This window comes from Leguminivora glycinivorella, chromosome 12 (genome assembly GCF_023078275.1).
Source record: "Leguminivora glycinivorella isolate SPB_JAAS2020 chromosome 12, LegGlyc_1.1, whole genome shotgun sequence".
In the NCBI taxonomy this organism is placed as follows: Eukaryota; Metazoa; Arthropoda; class Insecta; order Lepidoptera; family Tortricidae; genus Leguminivora; species Leguminivora glycinivorella.
The window spans coordinates 12425238-12445279 of record NC_062982.1 but is presented as its reverse complement, the minus strand read 5'-3'; the positions used below and the strand labels follow the sequence as shown (position 1 = coordinate 12445279).

Here is a 20042-nt window from a genome sequence, read left to right as displayed (position 1 = left end):
AAAGCCTGTAGTACTAGTATAATTTGTGTTTTTTTTTTTTATATAATGTAACTTGCTTCTATAATCTATATGCTTCTGTAATTTTCTATAATGTATGTTTTCTATAATTTTTGTGATCTATCGTGATTGTTTCACCGGATGGTCTGATCGGAAGATTAGACCATTTCGTAGCATCGTCTTCTTGTTTACGTCTTCTTATTTGTAACGTTTATTTTGTGTGTGTGTGTGTTAACGAATGAATGCATAAGAAATGATATTTTATGTTATCAATTGTTATAAAAAAAATTGAGGACTGGCCATTGAACTTGGCACCCTTTAGATCTCAATGATTTTGTCGTTTACGTCAACATTGTCAACAACCAAGGCATACTTATATAATATTGAACTTGGCTCACATTTCACATTAATGTTTTTGATGGGATTGTAACGTTACAACTGATCTTCAGTAAAACTATAGACCTGTCTTAAGTTCCTCTATGAGGGTCACTGACCTCTTCCAATAAATTGCGGTAGTGTGCGAAAAGTATGTTGGTGAGTGTGACGTGCGTTAGTGTGTGTAAATGGGGTAATTTGACAGATACTGAATTTTTACCCATCGAACCGGCCTCTTAAAAACGGTTTGTTAAATTCTTAGCGAGTAATTGAATAATAATACGAGTAGATCTTTGTAAGATTTTCAACTTTGTAACATTTTATAAAACTCTTGTAACTAAGTTTCGTTAAACAAACTAAATCTACTTTCTTTCATCTTTTACAAAATATGCAAATCAAATGTGATTTATGGTAAAAGCTACTTATATTACACTTTAGGGTGTGTCTTATCTTACGATTTTCAGAATTAAATAACAGATAACTTCCTAAACAGACTTCCATTTCATTGCTTCCATTACTGTAAAGAGAAATAAAATTTAATTGTGAGCGAAATTGTAGGCAGACTATAACAAAACATACCCGTATTCTACTTAAAGCAACTGTCATGAATTTTCCATATTTTAACAAAAATATGATTTTAAAGTGGAAAATCAAAGTTAACACGATACAACCTGATTCTGAAATGTTGTCGGAAATTGTATTACATGCGCTGGAGCGAGGTAAATAAATATTAATATGCACCGGGAAACCGCTTATTTTATGAATTATAAAAGTGGTTTACAGAAGCCTTGCTGCATTTTAATAAATATTTACTAGTAGTTCCTTGATATTTATACTTGACAACTAGCTCAACCCTTAAATCAACCTTAAATGCATAGTGATGTATAGGTATATACATCATGCATTTTTCACTCTATTGACAGCACGTCAAAATGCAAATTTGAATAAATTTGAGAATCTGAATAACAATGAAATAATCTATGTCGGACCGTTTAGCTTCTTTGGTTAATTGTTACCAATCTTGAGTATCTTAACTTAACTATAAAACTATAAGTTTTCTTTCGCCCACGAGGTAAACATCAAGTAAAGCCCTCAAAGCTCTAGTTTGAATTTCCAAAGAACAAAAAGAACAGCCGACGTCTACATATTTATAATTTACGAATATGATGTGAGGCTGCGGTGCGCGAGGAAAAGGCAGGATGCGCCACAGATCATTTACCCACTGGTCGAGGAATGTATTAACACAAACACTTTTGTGTTTTGCCCGACCATTGATGAACCTACTAGTAGATGCTATCGCTTCCATAAGATGACATCAGCTTGAAAATGTAAATGAAAATTATTTATTTTATAAAAAATCAACATTGCTAAATACATAGTTGTCGAGTCCTCCTAGTGGGTACGAAGTACTTGTATCAGGAGACCTCGCTCTTCCAGAATTACAGTTTATAATCTTTTACTATAGGAAGTTAATGGTACATTTGTTATTTCTAATATACTATTGAGATGAACAGGTAAGTGGTAAGTGTGTGTGTGTGTGTGTGTGTGTGTGTGTGTGTGTGTGTGTGTGTGTGTGTGTGTGTGTGTGTGTGTGTGTGTGTGTGTGTGTGTGTGTGTGTGTGTGTGTGTGTGTGTTCAATTTTATTGGTTATTTACTAATCAAATCCTCAGTAGCTTTGTAGTCAAGCTCACCTAGCCAATTAGTTATTGTTTTTTTGCAATCATATCTATTTAGGGGGTATACAGGGTGGGGCCTGTAACAAAAGAAAAAAATTAAACTGTAGGCTATACTCCTTAAACTGACCAACATTTGTTCAGTGACTTTTAAAAATTATGAAGTCTTTAATTTTTTTATTTTTCATACAAAATAAATATTAGCTTCAATGTACGCCATTATTGTTGTCATTGACGTTGTCTGTCACACTTTAGACTTAACAGAATTCGCAATACATTACCTCTTAGAAAAAACTTTCAATGGTAATAAAAATCAAAATACAAGTTATTTATAAAAGTCGCTGAACAAATGTTGATCAGTATAAGGAGAATAGCTTACAGTTTAATTTTTTGCTTTTGTTACAGGCCCCACTCTGTATATTAATTTCCTTATTTATCTTATTGTATATAATAGCAGACTGTACCTCAAATTGCCTTCTCTGAAATGCTGAATTGCATCTAGGTAGAGATATAACTCTGTGATTCCTTCTTTGTGTTAGCAAAGTAGGATTAAATGGTGTAGACCTATAGAGTTTTAATATTGCAGAGGTAATGTACAATTTGCGCATACTTAAAGCTTTACTATGAGCATACAGTTCTTTAGTGGGGTACCTTAGTGGTTTAAAATACATTGTTTCATCAGCTTCCATGTAACTATTTACTAAATTTATGTGTCTAGACTGTCTAGTTACTTATATTTAAGAATTTATGTTTAAAGTGGTTTCGAAAAAATAATCAAAATTTGAAAAATATATCACGGGATTTTCTACTTTTACAGAGAAAAAAAGTATTCCCATTGAAATTGGTAGAATCGACATCGACTTCCGATCGAAAGAGCTCATGTTTCTGAGATATTAATATAAATAAATCAAAGTGTAATAGGTACACAAGTTTGGGGTACAACCTTAATTACGCCCATAATTTTGGGATGTTGAAGCGCTAACTTTGTCACTGTTCCATTATGTCAATATCCAGGTAAGATAACGAGAACTAAGTGAGCGTGGAGAATTGGAGATTCTAGCTAAACGTCCTTTTTCCTCTTAATAAGAAGCAAATAAAAACTATTGCGGAGTCTCTTGCGCAGTAACCTATGCCCAGCACGTAACCGACCCCTGGCTGGGCCGTAGAGTGGAAAACTTTGTAAAGATCACTCCACCCATACATCCTACCCAACTTCAATGGAAATAGAGGAACGGTTTCCTTTTCTTTCCTGCGACGAACCTGCATGGAATTGTAATTCTGTATCGGATTCTTCTTTAAAATATGTAAATATATTCTAATTTTATATGCAAAACTTCAAAGGAGTAGGTAAAAGTGAAGTACTAGAATTCTGTAAAGAAACTACAGTATTCAAATAAAGTATATGCGATCAAAGCAAATCAGATTGCGATATGCGCTTTTATCTTAATGATGACGATTGACAAAAGCTGAATGATATACGTATTTTAATTTCGAAAGCAAACATTCTCTGTAAGTGGGCATATAATTTTATTCCGATAATTATAAAAATGGTACTCGTGTACAATAAAGTCAAATTAATTGATAACGACGTAGAAATTAAAGAATTGTGACATTTTGTTATCTTGTTTTTGACAGGCAAACATTTTTTGGATTTCAAATGTCAGTAGACACTCGAACACATTATCTATTTCAAGATTCAATGTAACCAAGCATATAATAAATCAATGCTTGTGTGCTGTATTTCCAAAGTCTCCTTTAAGGGTTGAATAGGCTGTTAATGTCAGTGTTTCTACAAAAGCTGTGTCAGAAAGACTTAGGTATAATGTCACTTTAAAGGTATTGGAAAAAAAATTCACTCATATACACGTGTTTCCCGCAAAACCTAGTTAGAAATTAGGAACAGCTACCCTGATCTATCATAGTTAGGGATGCACATCCTGTCCGCTGAAAGCCGTCCGTGCTGTCTATCTATTTGCATCTAAATGAACAACGCGGGAGCCTCGTCCCAGCCTTCACGTTTCCGTTTTACACACGTTAACGTCCATAACGGAAAAAGATTAAAATAGATACTCGTGTTGCTGTTCGGTGCTTTTAACGTAAGTAAAATTTTAGGAAACATTTTTAGCAAGGATGTGCGAGGAAAATGGAACAGTATTTGTGATAGACGTTTTAGAAAATTAATTGGATTGGTGCGACCCGAGTGACTCGCTTATTATAATGCACACAAATTTATTATTCTAGGCGTTTTGACTTTCAGTGAATTATAAAACAAATGTAAATGATGTAAAAGTGACTTACCGTTAGCATCTTTCGCCTCTAATCCATCAGCTTCAATAACCGTGCAGCCTAGTACAACTGTGGGTGGTCGCTCGCTGCCCGCAGCCATGATAGTCCGAGCGTGCACCTCGGGCGCGACCCGAGTGACTCATTTATTTAGAATACACGCAAAATAATTCTTCTGGGCGTTTTACTTTAAGTGATTATAAAACAAATGTAAATGATGTAAAAGTGACTAACCGTTAGCATCTTTGGCCTCTAACCCATCAGCTTCGATGACCGTGCAGCCCAGCACGACTGTGGGTGGACGTTCGCTGCCTGCCGCCATGATAGCCCGAGCGTGGACCTCGGGCGCGACCCTGAACGCGCGCCGAGCGTACTCGATCATGTCCTCCTTGTAGGCCGCGAACTGCCCGTCCGGCGCCGGCGCCCCCACGGCGTTCTCGATGCAATATAATACCTGCAACAAATGTTTATGTTCAGCTGTCAAATAGAAACAATAGGCGAGAATCAGGCAGGCAATCATGGTCGCGCGATAAACGATAAAACATCAGGCCGTCCCTATCGCACTTACGAATAGTGCGATAGGGAGGGCCTGGTGTTTTATCATTTATCGCTTGACCATACTTGCCTGCCAGGTTTCAATAGGTTACTATCTATACTTATAGATATTTCAACACTACGTAAAATATATTGAGTTAGTAGTGGTAGTCTACTTGGTCATTATTTTGGTTTAAAACAAACCCCCCTTTAAGTCAAATCGTGCATGTTTTTTTTATATTTGGCGCAGTCGGTAGGATTAAGAACCAAAGCTCCCAAAGGAAATTAGACTTGCAATCAACAATAAACGCAATAAAGCTTTTATGTTTTGACATTTTTTAAAGTGCTCTTACTTTTAAACTACTTAACTAGATTGTCCCAATATTATTTCTTTGCTTATGAGAAAAGTTTCTTTAGTTTAGGTATTTTTCTAGCTACGTTTTAAAATAAAGCGCTCTTATACACCCGCATAAAGCCCCTACCAAGAGCCAAGTACAATATCACAAGCCCCTCACAGAAAGTTCAATACCACTCGCCCGGTAACCACTCCACTCGCTCCGTTAAGCCTAAGCCCCATTCTAGTTAGCGTTAAAGTAAAACCGGCGACAAATACGCGACGGCTGCCCCAGATGTAAGCAATATCTGGTTCTATTCTGTAGTGAACATTTGTATGCCTCATTACATCGAGATAAGGTCAACAATTAACGTTTTTTGTTGCTGTAATAGGTACTTAGTACTTATATCTTACTAAGTAAGTTGTCGTTAACCCTGCCAACGCTAACGGTCCCCTGGCACGCGAGTCCTAGTCCCACCTCGTCCTTCTAAGCACACATTCCTTTACGTCGCCATTTTTTCATTAGCGAGCTACCTCAAGCTTTGCCTGTATTGTTTTTTACACCCGCCTAAGGTTAGATCAGGTGAGATGTGTTTCATAAAGCTGATGCACGTGACACATAGGGATCGTTGTATGTGGAATACCTGTCTCGTCTGAAAGAATAAATAAAATAAATAAATATTGGGGACACCTTACACAGATCAACTTAGCCCCAAACTAGACAAAGCTTGTACTATGGATGCTAAGCGACGATATACATACTTAAATAGATAAATACATACTTATATACGTAGAAAATATCCATGACTCAGGAACAAATATCTGTGCTCATCACACAAATAAATGCCCTTACCGGGATTCGAACCCAGGACCGCGGCTTAGCAGGCAGAGCGGCTTAGAGTCGATTTTTTCTAGTTTGTATAACAATAGGAACATAATCTTTATCTAGCTAATATTTACAATTATTTATTTATGTCTACGCCGTCTAAAAATCAAAGCAGGTAATTTTAATTATAATAACTAAACTTGACGTTAGAGTCATACATACATACCAAAGTTGGGAACGTTTTTGATAACGAAGATTGTGAAAGTTTAATCCCATTGTTATAATTTAATAGAAGTTTGACTTTCAACTTTGCAGCCAACTCAGTTTGATCTCTTACTGTATATTTACATAATACTTCTGAATACCTTTAGTTATATACCTTTATATGTAGTTATGCTCATGATGAGACAGTTGTACTGAGACGCGTGAATGACTGGAAGGTGTTTGTGTTTAGATGCTTTAGAAAATTTTGTTACTGCCAACGTTATGTTTGTGTGTGTTATAAGGAAAATGAATGAATATGTGAGTCACACGGGTCGCGCCTTTTTGTGAGAAAAATAAAAAGGCGCGACCCGAGTCCCGAAAGAGAGACCTCTTTTAGACCTTTTGAGTTTCAGCGATCGAAAAAGCCATTATAACTGACTAACCGTTAAAATCTTTGGCCTCCGAACCATCTGTTTCAATAATCACGCATCCTAGTACAACTGTACTACTGTGACTGTACTGAGTATTGGCGTAGATTAACCTTTATGTTATACCTCTGTGTAAAGATGCTCATGCTCCTTGTGCGACAGTTGTGCTGACACACTGGGTAGGCCAAGCTCGTGCGGCGCAGGCGGCGGCCGCTCGGCCCGCGCCTCCGCAAGCCGGAGCGCCGCCAGACGACGGTTCTCCTGCCGCCACGATAGGGCCGTGAACGCCTCGAAGTATGAACCGTCCGTTTCTTTGACCCTGCACAAAATGCATAGAAATGAGTGTCGAAAATTCAACCACTGTAAATAAACCAAGTTTCAAATGGGTCAGCAACGCGCATGTGACACCCCTTGAGTTGCAGGTGTCCATAGGTTACGGTGACCGCTTTCCATCAGGCGAACCGTATACCTGTTTGCCACCGACGTCGTATAAAAAAAACACAAATCGAAGATACCAACTTAAACTGTTCGATTTTATAAGTTACAAGGTGCTGTTTGCTGTTTGATTATGATTATAATTAAATTTCAATTTAAAATTCGGGTCAGAATGAATTGTCAATGTGTTTTCTGTATCAAAACTTCAGCATGAACGTCTACTCATATAACTGCACAGAAACAACGACTCGATTTGAACTCATATTCGATATGGATCTCAGTCAAAAATATCGTCTTTCTTGATACTTAAATAAAACTTCAATTTTGACACCAACTCGCAGTAACATTTTACTCACATCTTTGAACCTTTGTTCGAATATGGCAATAAGTTCAGAGTAAGTTAATTGATTTACTCAATAAACTATTGAATAAAAAGTTAAATGAGGATACTCTGAAGTTGTACTTGTCAGATTTATATGCCTTGTTAAAGAACGACATTTATTTGTTCAGTAAACGATATAAAAGTTCGATCAGCGATGAACTTTTAACTAGAAAAAGTTTTATACAGTATCATTATCGGTGCAAATACGAAAAAATATAACGGATATTTTATTTAAAATAACATGAAGCGCCATCGACTTATGACAAATACCTATTATATAGTACCTACTCTATAATAAATTTACTTATTTTAACTTAGGTACATGTTAAAATCTAAAATTATATAAAAATGTTAATTAGTCATTATCTTAATTACTTTTAATTAATTAACAACTGTAAATGTAACACACGGTGGGCTGCAAGATACAGGCCTAGCCTAGTTTGCAGTCCACCGGATAATGCCTGCGTGTAAAACTTTGTGTTTTTATTTAATTAATAAATTTACTTACTTACTTTACTTACTATTAAATAATGCGACTCAATGTGACATGAAAATGAAAAGAGTGGATTTGCTTTTGCCGCAGTGAGATGGATGTTATTATATTTTATTACGATGCGCATTTTTGTGCGTAGCGTGACCTTGATGCTCGGCTGTTTTTGTTGTTGTTGGGATGTTGTGTGAGTTATTATTGTCGGCTTGTTTTGCTTTGCTTTTCACTACAACATAGTATAAAACAAAGTCGCTTTTTCTGTCCCTATGTCCCTATGTATGCTTAAATCTTTAAAACTACGCAACGGATTTTGATGCGGTTTTTTTTAATAGATAGAGTGATTGTAGAGGAAGGTTTACATGTAGATATAGTACCCGTGCGAAGCCGGGGCGGGTCGCTAGTATAATTATATTACCTTTGTATAAAGTAGCTCCAGCTCATGACAAGTAGGTACAGTCTGAACAAAAAGAATAGAAATTCAAAAGTGGCAACATCGTAGTGTCGTCCCATTTTCTCACACATTGATTTGAAAGGGATGACACTAGAATGTTGCCACTCTTTAATTTCTATTCTTTTTGGTCAGACTGTAATACATGTGGTACACGTCAAAGTAACTTATCTTTTGTGTGTGCCGATAGTGTGACAGATTCGTGTGTCTGCCGTCTACCATTGCGTAATTGAATTGAATTAATTGTAATTAATAACATAACTCCAAAGTCATAATATACATCACCTTTTATGAAAGGTTAACGTCAACACCCAAACGGCTGGCAAGTAAGTACTCGACCTACTCGCATGGAGCTTTGGGTATCATATTACAAAATAACAAACTATAACACTAAGTTCTCGCCTACACATTTTTTGAGACACACACGGGTCAAACGCGATAAAATAACATTATTTTATCGCGTACCTTTTACCCAACGTTAACCGTTACGTTTTTCGGCTAGTGCAACCTGGCAGAAACGTTGGGTAAAAAGTAATAATGTTATTTTATCGCGTTCGACCCATGTGTCTCAAAAAATGTATAACTAACTATGTTTACGTTTAGTATCTGCTCGATACAATAATCGTCTTAACCTCGATACTATATTCTAGATTACCTGTATCCCACAGGTTCAAAGCTGATATTGCCTGTATGCAGAGCCTAGGTTTAATTATGTTACAGCCTGCTTTGTGGTTTACCGTATTTCCGTCTCTGGTCCCGGTTAGCAAGTAAATTTCATTGATCCAGAACTATTAAATTACTTGATACTCTCTCTAACTTGCCTTCAACCCGTTTTGACTAAGTGCTTTTTCACATTATCCGATCCGATATCGGATGTAGGACCGATATCCCATATGTGACGTTATCTGGGTAAAGGGACCTTATTGTCGATGGCGCTTTACGACGTTATGAGCGACGTTCGTGTACAAATACGACACATATACTAGTATTTAGGCAGCCACCTTGATTTTTGCCTTTAAAATCCTTCCTACATCCGATATCGGATCAGATAATGTGAAAACGCAACAACGCGTAACATTGATAATGTTGTTTTCCTCGCATATAAATGCGAATAGGTTTTCCTTCGTATTTTTCCGGAGCGCCCTTGAGTAACAGGAGTCGGGGATTCGCTATAAAATAACTATAAAACACTGAAAAATATCCTGGCAATTGCAATCAACTGGGAAAGCGCTTCATACCAGTCACGAAGTGGCGGAGGTCGCATGTGGTGCACGTTGTTTTCTCTGTGCATAATATATGCGCTGCCCCGGCACGTACAGTTGTGTAGACAAGAGTAAAAAGGCCCTCGTATGGAGTTGTGTTCTGTTTCCAGCACGGAGGGAACTTTGGGAGGCGTGCGCGGAGCCGATGCCAACACCTAGAGGTCCTTTTGGGTTTATAATTAGTATAGACATTATTTTAAGGGCCTCGAAATAACAATATTCTAAAGCCTGTTTTTCAACGAGACTTATAAACCTATAGCTGTATATTACTTTCGGGAAACTCTTGGGTCGACTCGTTCGTTTTTCGTCACGTTCCAGATTTGTCCGATTCTGCTTTCGTCAGCCATTCTTCAGTCGTGAACTTAGTCTGCCATCATTATCGTCTTTGAACATAATGAGTTGTTGGCCTTTTTCTTATTTCGACTCATTCGTTTTTCGTCATATTCTAAGTTGTTACCGACCTAAAACTGCGAAAAAAACACGAAAACCATCGATTTAACAGCGAACATGCCGAAAGAAGATTAAGACGAGTGAAGAACAAGACGGATTAAGATAAATATGAACAACGAAATTGACCGTAGTTGAGAAAGACCAGGCGGAAGGCTTGGGTGGTTACCGATCCGCCGACGTAGAGATGTGCGTGTCCTGTCGTTGCTGTACAACGTACTCTATAACCCCTGTTCGCCAACTTACCTATCTGAGAGATTTAACTATCTGGCTGAAGGCAGTGAACACCGCTTACGTTCAAGCACTAATCTTACGCTTGCCATTCCGACAAATAATACACGTACGTATGCAAAGTCTTTCACGGTGCGCGCGGTGAAATTGTGGAATGAACTGCCCCGGTCTCTCAAACAGTCTCAGTCTGTGGCATCACTCAAGACTAATTTGAAGAAGCTTTGGCTTTCCAACCAAGCGTGATCTGGTTATGTGTATTCCTTCTGAACCTACTCCTATTTGAGAAGTACATATTTCTTGCGATATTCATATTTATGTATATATATATTTATATATCGTATTTTATTTGTGTATTCGTGTATGTAGTTTATTTCATAATATTATTTAGTATTTATGTAGTTTATTTACTTGTGGACATTATTTTGGTTTATTTCTGACCTTTATTGTACTTCTGTAAGTTTGTCTATCTTGCCTACTTTAATGTTCCTCTCATCTAATCTAAGGTTAGCTGGAAGAGATCCCTTATAGGGATAAGTTCGCCTTTGTACCTCTGTTCCTGTAAACTGTATATGAATCTGTTGTACACAATAAAGTGATTACTACTACTACTACTACTACTAAGACCATCGACGATCGTGACGAATAAAGAATGGCTGACGAAAGCAGAATCGGACAAATTTAGAAACGTGACGAAAAACGAACGAGAAGACCCAAGAGTATTTATACCTTACATTCATAGTTTAGGTAAGTCTGTATTTGTTTGGCTTGGAGTACTCTGCTTTAATATAAATTGACTGGTTGTGTTTGCATTGTTTCCTGTTAACCGTTAACATGTTTTGAGAAGTGAATATTTAACTCCTTGTGAAACTCGGCGTAAATACTTGTAAGTACGAGTAAAAATTATACTCAAGTTTTTAACTCTTATAGAAATAAAAGAGATCCAAAATTGAAAAATTGGTCTGCGTCTTAAGAGTTATTTAAACGTGGAAAAAAAAATTTGAGAACATTAGGCCGAGGATTCCCTTGTTTACTGACACATAACTGTAGTTTTTCTTGTTCCTACATATTTATTAGAAACAATCCAACTAACATCACGAGCAAATTAGTATCGGCTTAATCTAATCTACTTACTCTAAACATCTTTCCCCAGGTGTATAAAAGGTGAAAGCAACTTCTGATTTTCATTTATGATGAATCACATAAGTTTCTTGATTAAGTGAGAAAAGTTACATATGTATAACTTAAGGTAAAGACTTTAGTGCCGTATAGCCGTGCATTTCTTCTACCAATATTTGCTCTGCCGGCACAGGTTTTCGCTATTTCCCAGTGAAGGACTCCGGACGTGGCAATCAATACGAAGGGATTCGCAGCCAATGAAACTTCGGTAATATGCGTCGAGGAAAGTAGAGGTTCGCTATTTGCCAACGTTGCCGCCCGATTATCATCACCACGTTACTGCAAAGGTTACTGCAAAGTTACTGTAAAGATATAAGGCAGTTACTGGGCGTATCAAGGAGAGATATTCAGATAATGTAATTTGCTTTTGATGAAAGGGCACGGAGACGGATGCTGCCTTTCCGTATAAAAATATTAACATATAGGTAGTGCGATATAGGTATTATCTATATCATAAGTAAGTCGAAAATTCGTGAAGTGACTGATAGAAAAGACGATTTTGCGCAGACATGTCTTTACCATCACGGAACAATGGTGTTCCGGACCTTTGTGTTGGAAAAATCAGCATGCTTTGTAAACCAAAGAAAATGTTCGGTAACCACATAAACGCACATAGAACATAATTTAAATGTTTGAATAAATAGTCAGATGAATGTTCTAGTGCGTTGGGAATTCATTCTTGTTTCGATCCTACTACTATTAACATCCTAAATTGTATCAGTGTCTTCCGTTCTCCGTTAATGTAATAAACCATCTTCATAACCAAGTCATCGTTTCCTTCTATCACTTTGGTAGGCGTGCGAGGGGCCGAAGCCAACGAGTAGAGACCCTTTTGACACGTAAGGGGTACACCGAGCGGATGTTGCCCGTATCATGGGACACACGCAGAGGCAGCATCCGCCAGGGTGACATTGTTTCTTGTTATGTAGATTTTTCGCCGAGAATCAATTTTAAAATTAATATGCCTCCTTCGTGTTTGTAATATTTTTTATAGGTTTCAGTATGACCTTCACAAATACAGTAACTGTGACCCATTACTTCTAACTTATGTCCCATAGCAAAACGTACATTAACTTAATAACCTTTACAATAGTACCCATAGTTAATGTGTAATAGCTCTTTAGTAATTAACCGGGCGCCGTATGGTCGCGCACAGTATAAGTAACAATAAATACATGTAGGTATAGTCCATTTCAAATACGAAGGCCCGATGGCACTTGAGACGGTCAATTAGCGTTAACAATAGGATTAGTGATAACAAAAGTTACCTGATTGCACCGACAAAAAGATTGCACCGACGCGTGCCAATTTGAAGTGGGCCTAATTAGATAACAAAAGGCAAACATTATGAGCCCTATTGTTAAGTTTCGAGTGCCATCGGGCCTTCGTATTTGAAATGGACTATACAATAATTGTACTTATTATACGTTTACTACCTTACTTTTCATAACAATATATGTAGGTACTGTAAGAGGTTTCACATACGGAATGAAACCTTTTACAGCATTTTTGTTTGCTGACTGGCAGTCCCCGATTTAAATTACGAATAATAGATAAAACGTCAAGGAGAACGAACACTTGAAGGGGGCATTCAGATAGAAGCAGCGATTGAGAGTGAACGCTTGTTATTTAGCTCCTATTAAAAATATAAAAAGATATTGAATCAAAGTGTGGTTTAAATGTATGGATGCCCTTCACCTATAGCGACTCTCTGACATGGTGGAGGCGCGGGGTAGCTGGCGGTCATATGCAACCCCCACTTCGTCGTCATCACCAACATGCAGCACACTACAGCTGCAGCAATCTTCATGAGCCGTTTGGGCTCCACTTCACTTCGCAACCGGCGCGGCGGGAAGATTGGCGGCCATGAGAAGCCCCCACTTCAACGCCACCGCCAACAAGAATCGGCATCTTCAAAATATTTAATTGTGTAATTGTGTAAAATAAATGTTATGCCTTTTTTTTTAGATTGGCGGCCATGATAAGCCCCCACTTCAACACGCCACCGCCATGAAAATAAATGTAAAATAAATGTTTTGCCTTGTTTTTTTTTTTTTTTGTAGATCTTCAACGCCACCGCCAACAAGAATCGGCATCTTCAAAATATTTAATTGTGTAATTATGTAAAATAAATGTTTTGCCTTGTTTTTTACTTGAAGTTAGGTGAATTTGGTAACAGCTGTCATGGCCACAGACAATTAGCTGTCAGAAAGTTCAAAAAAGGGTCTAATCGATGGGCAGGGGTTAGGTTTTTGCTATTGGTTTTCCTAACCATAGTCCATATCTGACTAATTTGCGAGGACCTTGGCTATAGTCCAACTATCCAAATTTTGGCGGTCTCAGCCGTGGACTAGGCAACCACGCAAATAGTGTTAGATGTTGGCTACCTTGAATAAGGCTGTCACTATTGGGTGATAGGAGTGTTTTTTTGTGTGTGTAGGGGGGCCTAGCTTAGGTAGGGCCAACCGGTAGTCAGGGTAGATTAGGATAGGGTGTAGTATTGTGAACAATGGCTGCTTCTAACATAAGGGGGAGGGATATGTAAGAGGTTTCACATACGGAATGAAACCTTTTACAGCATTTTTGTTTGCTGACTGGCAGTCCCCGATTTAAATTACGAATAATAGATAAAACGTCAAGGAGAACGAACACTTGAATGGGGCATTCAGATAGAAGCAGCGATTGAGAGTGAACACTTGTTATTTAGCTCCTAAAAATATAAAAAGATATTGAATCAAAGTGTGGTTTAAATGTATGGATGCCCTTCACCTATAGGCCGACTCTCTTACAGTACAAATATGTATAATATCCCCAATCAATGTCAATATCTCCGCTCAGGCGATACCTCGCCCATAACGAAGGTGCTTCAAATTGCAGTCCCATAGCTCGTTAAGAGAGACATATTCTCGGACCCTTAGTCCGTTTTCACATTATCCGATCCGATATCGGATGTTGGAATCATTTCAATGGAAAAATCCAAGATGGCGCCTGTAATGTATGGGATATCGGTCCGACATTCGATATCGGATCGGATAATGTGAAAACGCATTTAGGGCCAGTTGCATCAACCACCTTTGACAGACACATCATAGTCACGCAGTAGAAGTCAATGGAACTTCCCATATAATACAATTTTACGAACGCTTTAACGGTGACAGGTGGTTTGATGCAACCGGCCCTTAGTTTGTCAAACTCACCGATGTCATAGCCTACACATTAACTACATTTCTTTACCTACATATTTCTGTCCATGGAAAACTAGTAAGTAAATCAAATAAGATGTTCGCGCGGAGAGGTAGCTTGCTATAGACAAATTGATTTAGATTTAGATTTAGATTTCTTTATTTCATGATAAAAATTGCACTATAAATTTGTTACATGCCAAAGTTCTGTTTATCTTCTCATCATGATCGTCAAAAATTACATTATGAATTGAAAATAATAAAATGAATAGTTTCTCCCAATAAGGATCGTCATTTACAAAGAGACACAAAGCACAATAAAATTAACAAATGAAATAAAATCCGAAGTCAGTGTAATCAAATGCATGCTATCACAAATTCAATTCCATGTACTCATTTACAGAGTACAGAGGGTTATCTAACAAAAGGTTTCTCAATTTGCGCTTAAATGCTTCGTCACATGGCTCATTCCTAAGATCGGCAGGTAAGTGTTCGAAGTAAGTAGGGCCAATGACACGCGGGTTCTTTCTTGAAAGTGCCATGCGACGGGGGACTGTTCTCAGACGGCCTGTAGCTCGAAGCTGTTTGCCCGGACAGGCAACGCGAGCAAATTGAGATATATTTTTCCTAACAAATACCAGTATATCCAACATATATTGTGAGTAGTGCGTCATTATACGTTCAGAAATAAAGAGCTCTCTGCAAGGGTGCCTGTCTCTTACATAGGGTTTGAGATCCGGATATCCGGATATCCGTATTATCCGGATATCCGTTGAATTTGAGATCCGGATCCGAGGTCTCATAGGATCCGGATAAAACGGATAATACAGATCCGTTAAATATCCACGCCAGAAAGAATTTTCGTATGAAATTGATGAATTATTTCCTGTATTTTGTCGCCTAAAATGTTTATTCACATTTATTTAATTCAAATACTCCAGAATATCAAGCTAGGTTAGGTTTGGTACATTACGCCATGCGATGAATCCGTAAAACTATATGTTAACAAACTAAATAAAATGAACAGTAAATCATTGTTTTTAAAACTGCTTTCGTTTCTAACTGGATGCATCCCGCAGGAATAACGATAAGTTATTATTTTTCTATAAAGCAGAAACGATTGCCATGGATGTTTTTAAGCTTAATGATGAATTAGAGATCATGGAAGTAATTAATATAATTATATACGTAATTATTTTAATTATAAGCTGAATCCAGATCCATTTTTTTTTGTATTTAATAAGATGGGAGGCAAACTAGCAGACAGATCACCTGATGGTAAGCGATCGCTCCCGCTTATGGACACCCAAAACACCAGAAGGATTGGAGGTGCGCTGCCAGCCTTAGAGCTTCACTGAAAAGCGACTGACAAATATCAAATGACATTTCGCACATAAGCTCAGAAAAACAATTGAAAATGGTACATGATAACTAAATATGTGTAACATATTTTACGGGTCTAATACGTGTAATGCAATAAAATTATATTATTTTACCTTTTTTCCTATATCTGCAATTTCGCATGGATGTATTTATTAGCTGTGGTTACGGATAGACGCCTCAGTAAAACGGAAGTATTAGTGAACAACACTAAATTACCCTGCATTAGCTTATGTATGTTAAACAAAAATATTGGCCTACTGTTTAATGTTATATGCTGTACTGTACAATGGGAGTGATATTAATTGTGTCGCTTAACTTCGAACTCGAGTAAATCCATTCTGCTTTTTTTTGTATAATCATCCTTAAAACCGAATCGATTTACGCGAGTTTGAAGTTAAACGACACAATTGTATGTTAAAAGTTCGTCTAAAAAGTGAATGAAGCAATAATAGACTATATTTATGTCGTTTTGTGAGTTTAAATTATTTTATTTCAGTAACAGCAGCTTTGATTTGACGAAACCCTTATAAAAAGTGACCTTTTCAACACGGATCCGTTTTATCCGAAATATTCGGATATCCGGATCCGGCAAATCTTAAGATCCGAAATATCCGGATCCGAAAAATCGGCGGATCTTGCAAACCCTACTCTTACACCAGCAAGTATACGTATTGCGCGTTTCTGCATTATAAGTACTCTTATTTTATCTGATGAGTTTCCCCAGAGCAGTGACCCGTATGCCATGATAGAGTGGAAATGCGCAAAGTACACCTGCTTTAAGGCTTCTGCGGAGATAAGATTGTGCTTTATTCTTTACTTCCAATGAATACAATGTAAACAAGTGGTCATTAAATATAGGTACATACACTATACACCTACAGGCCACTTGTGTGCACTACATATAAACCGGTAACGATACCTCGCCCATAAAACCAAGATGTTTCGGATTGCAGTCCCGTGTCCCGTACATATCCTTAGCCGGCACATACTCCCGGACCCTTTGGTCATAATTCTCCGTTCTTGTGGACTGCACGTCACTACACTACGCGCGTTCCTTTATTGAAACATACTCCATGTCCATGTTTCGTTTCATTATGTCTACAGAGTGTAACAAAAATAATGGTGATCCGTTTAAGGGCATACTCAGTATCGTATTCTTATCAGGAAAAAGTAGAAGAAAATTTTTTTTTCGCTAAAAAATTTTTCACTTTTGTATGAGCCGGGCCGCGCGAATCGGTCGAATCTCCATACAAAGATAAAAAAATATTTTGCGAAAAAAAATTTTTATCCTACTTTTTCCTGATGAGAATACGATACTGAATACGCCCTTAAACGGATCACCACCATTTTTGTTACACCCTGTATATAAATTGCTGAAGTGAAACCCGAAATGAACAGATTTTTGAAGAAAAAAAAAAACCAGCCAAGTGCGAATCGGACTCGCCCACCGAGGATTCCGTATCCATACAAACTTTCAACAGTTAAAATAATCGCATGTTTCTTAATATAACTTTAAAGACGTGACTAGAAGTATAGGTATAGCGCCATCTCTCGGTGAATTTACTAACTAATTTGCGCGACCTGTATGGTATGTTGGTTTTTCAAGGATAATTATTTACAATGTTAACCGATTTCGACAATTTATATCTGCAAGGGTGATTAAATTAAAAGTTAAAATCTGAAAATTTTTTTTTTCATTAAAAACAAAGTTTCCAAGATACAGACACGACTTTATTTTTCCTGTAATATTTAAGGGGGGGGGGGGGGTATTTTTTTTTACATTTTCCTTCGTAATTCTTTTTCTTTCCACTACAAAAAAAATATAAAAAATAGTTTTGATATGTACAGTTTCTAACGATATCCCACTTGACCTAGTAACTTGACATTTACAGTTTGCCCCCCTTTCATTTTGGCCATTTTCTATAATTAATATTATTAAATTAAAAAAAAAGAATACTTTCAACTTGTAGAGGTTAACAAAGTTCATAACTATTCCAAATTTCAAGTCGATAGCATAAGTAGTTCTCGAGATATTTAGAAATGTCACAGACAGACAGACGGACATAGCGTCGCCATAAGGGTTCCTTTTGTACCTTTTTGGTACGGAACCCTAAAAAACTATTTATCATGCACGTACATAAAAAAAATCCTAGATTCTGTTTTTAAATGTAACTTATTTGTCATTTTGAGGCTTTTTTATATTTGTTTCGAGTAAATACCTATTATTCGATCGAAAAGACAAATAGTTACTTATTATGCTAGTTATTAAGAGGGCTTTCGTGTTAAAAATAGTGAAATCGCAACCGAGCGCTCGATCATACCGTGTGTGGTATCAAATTAAAGGGCTTTGCGAGTAGTTTATAAATATATATCACATATAGGACTTTTTCTACTTGGTCTAACAAAATATGAGAAAATGTCCAAAAGTGGTAATAATTGTACCGGTGAAGGCTCGTTTTCAAAAAATTGGCAAAAATCAATAATAGCAATTTATAATCACTAAGGCAAAACAGCAATTTAAGTAAACGTTGCAGATTAATTTAGTACAAAACTTACTTCGATTTGATGTAGATTTTCAAAGAAATTGTCACTTAATTTTAGGTAATTTCTGAAAAAAATTGAATTCGCCTTAGGCTAGTTTACTCTTTTTCAAAAACTTAAAATAAAAATCTAGTCTGAAATGATTGTGGTACATGATATACGAATTATAAATTTACCCGTTTTAATATTCAAAATTGTCCAAATTTTACAAATAAGATCGACTGATTCAGCTCTATACGTGCGTTTTTCTAAACGTGCATTAGAGAAAAATTCATAATTAATTTAGTGAGTTACTTTTCAAAAATCCAGTCTTATAAAAATCAAGATAATAAGATGCTCTAACTGGAACTTGAATTAAATAAATCTATTGGATAACAGAAAGTGTAGTATTTCACCGACTAAAACTATCAATTTTACATTCTTTTGACGTTTTTTTTGAAAGCAGCCTTAACAAATAATTGCGAGCAGCACTACTGAAAACGTTATTCTTAGCACATATTTCGTCTTGTCCAATTAATGCGTCAAATCAATTTTATTCATCACGCCGTTCCCTCTGATGTGTGCTCTGATTGTCACTCATTCCTGCCCAACTTTCTAAAAACCCTTTTATAGTGCTAACAGCGAATAAACTTACGGGCAGTCGGGCAGTCTCCGCTGGCTATAAAACTTACAAGTTACAACCCAAGGGTTTACAGGGTATTATTAGGTACAAGCACATTGTCAACCCTATACATAGAAGGTTAGGTAGGTAGGGACACAGTGTGGATAGCCCAAGGGACAAAATTATCTCCCGTCAGCACAATACTCTGTTTATTAATAATCTAGTGCATCCGATATAGTACATACTAGAGTGGGACAAGGGGCGGGCAACCGGGAATCCTGAGGGTCGCGGGCACGGGGTTGGAGCAACAGGTCGCCTGGTTAGCCAGCAAGTTGTTTTGTTTAATCGAGCTAAATCCGCATGCTTATGCCTTCTTGAGTAGTATTAAATCAAGCTGAGCTGGACTAAGTTTGGTTTCAATCATGCTACGTCTAAGTTTTCTTCACTTTTCTTAATTCCAAGTTTGCACAAAGGGCTATCTAATGATTCTCCGACAAATTTTTAGCCGATTATTGATTCGCCGACAACCCGTGTATGAGAAACTTAACTAACAACGTAAAATTATACTTCGTAATTTCTCTGCACGTGCCAGATAGGCACCCATCTACATACATCTACATTTGAAAATTAAAGATTCCACTAATGTTAAAGAGTTCAGTAACAATTTGAAGACATATTTAATGGATAGACCTTACTATAACTTGGACGAATACTTTGGCAAAATATTTGATTGACATAGATAATTTTATTTTAATTTTTATTGTTTTAAACTATTGAATTGAATTAATGTGACAAATTGTATCAATTTT

The 20042-nt window shown here is 37.0% G+C and overlaps 1 protein-coding gene across 1 annotated transcript in view; it reads right to left on the bottom strand.

Moving 5' to 3' along the window:
• The window catches only part of LOC125231643 (BAI1-associated protein 3), a 144367-nt gene that overhangs the window by 106779 nt on the left and 17546 nt on the right, over positions 1-20042 (bottom strand). Inside the window, exons 3-4 of the mRNA XM_048137125.1 lie at positions 6782-6974; positions 4564-4783 (exon numbers count right to left, since the gene is read on the bottom strand). Of these exons, the coding sequence (XP_047993082.1) occupies positions 4564-4783; positions 6782-6974 (413 nt within the window). The remainder of the gene's footprint in view (positions 1-4563; positions 4784-6781; positions 6975-20042) is intronic.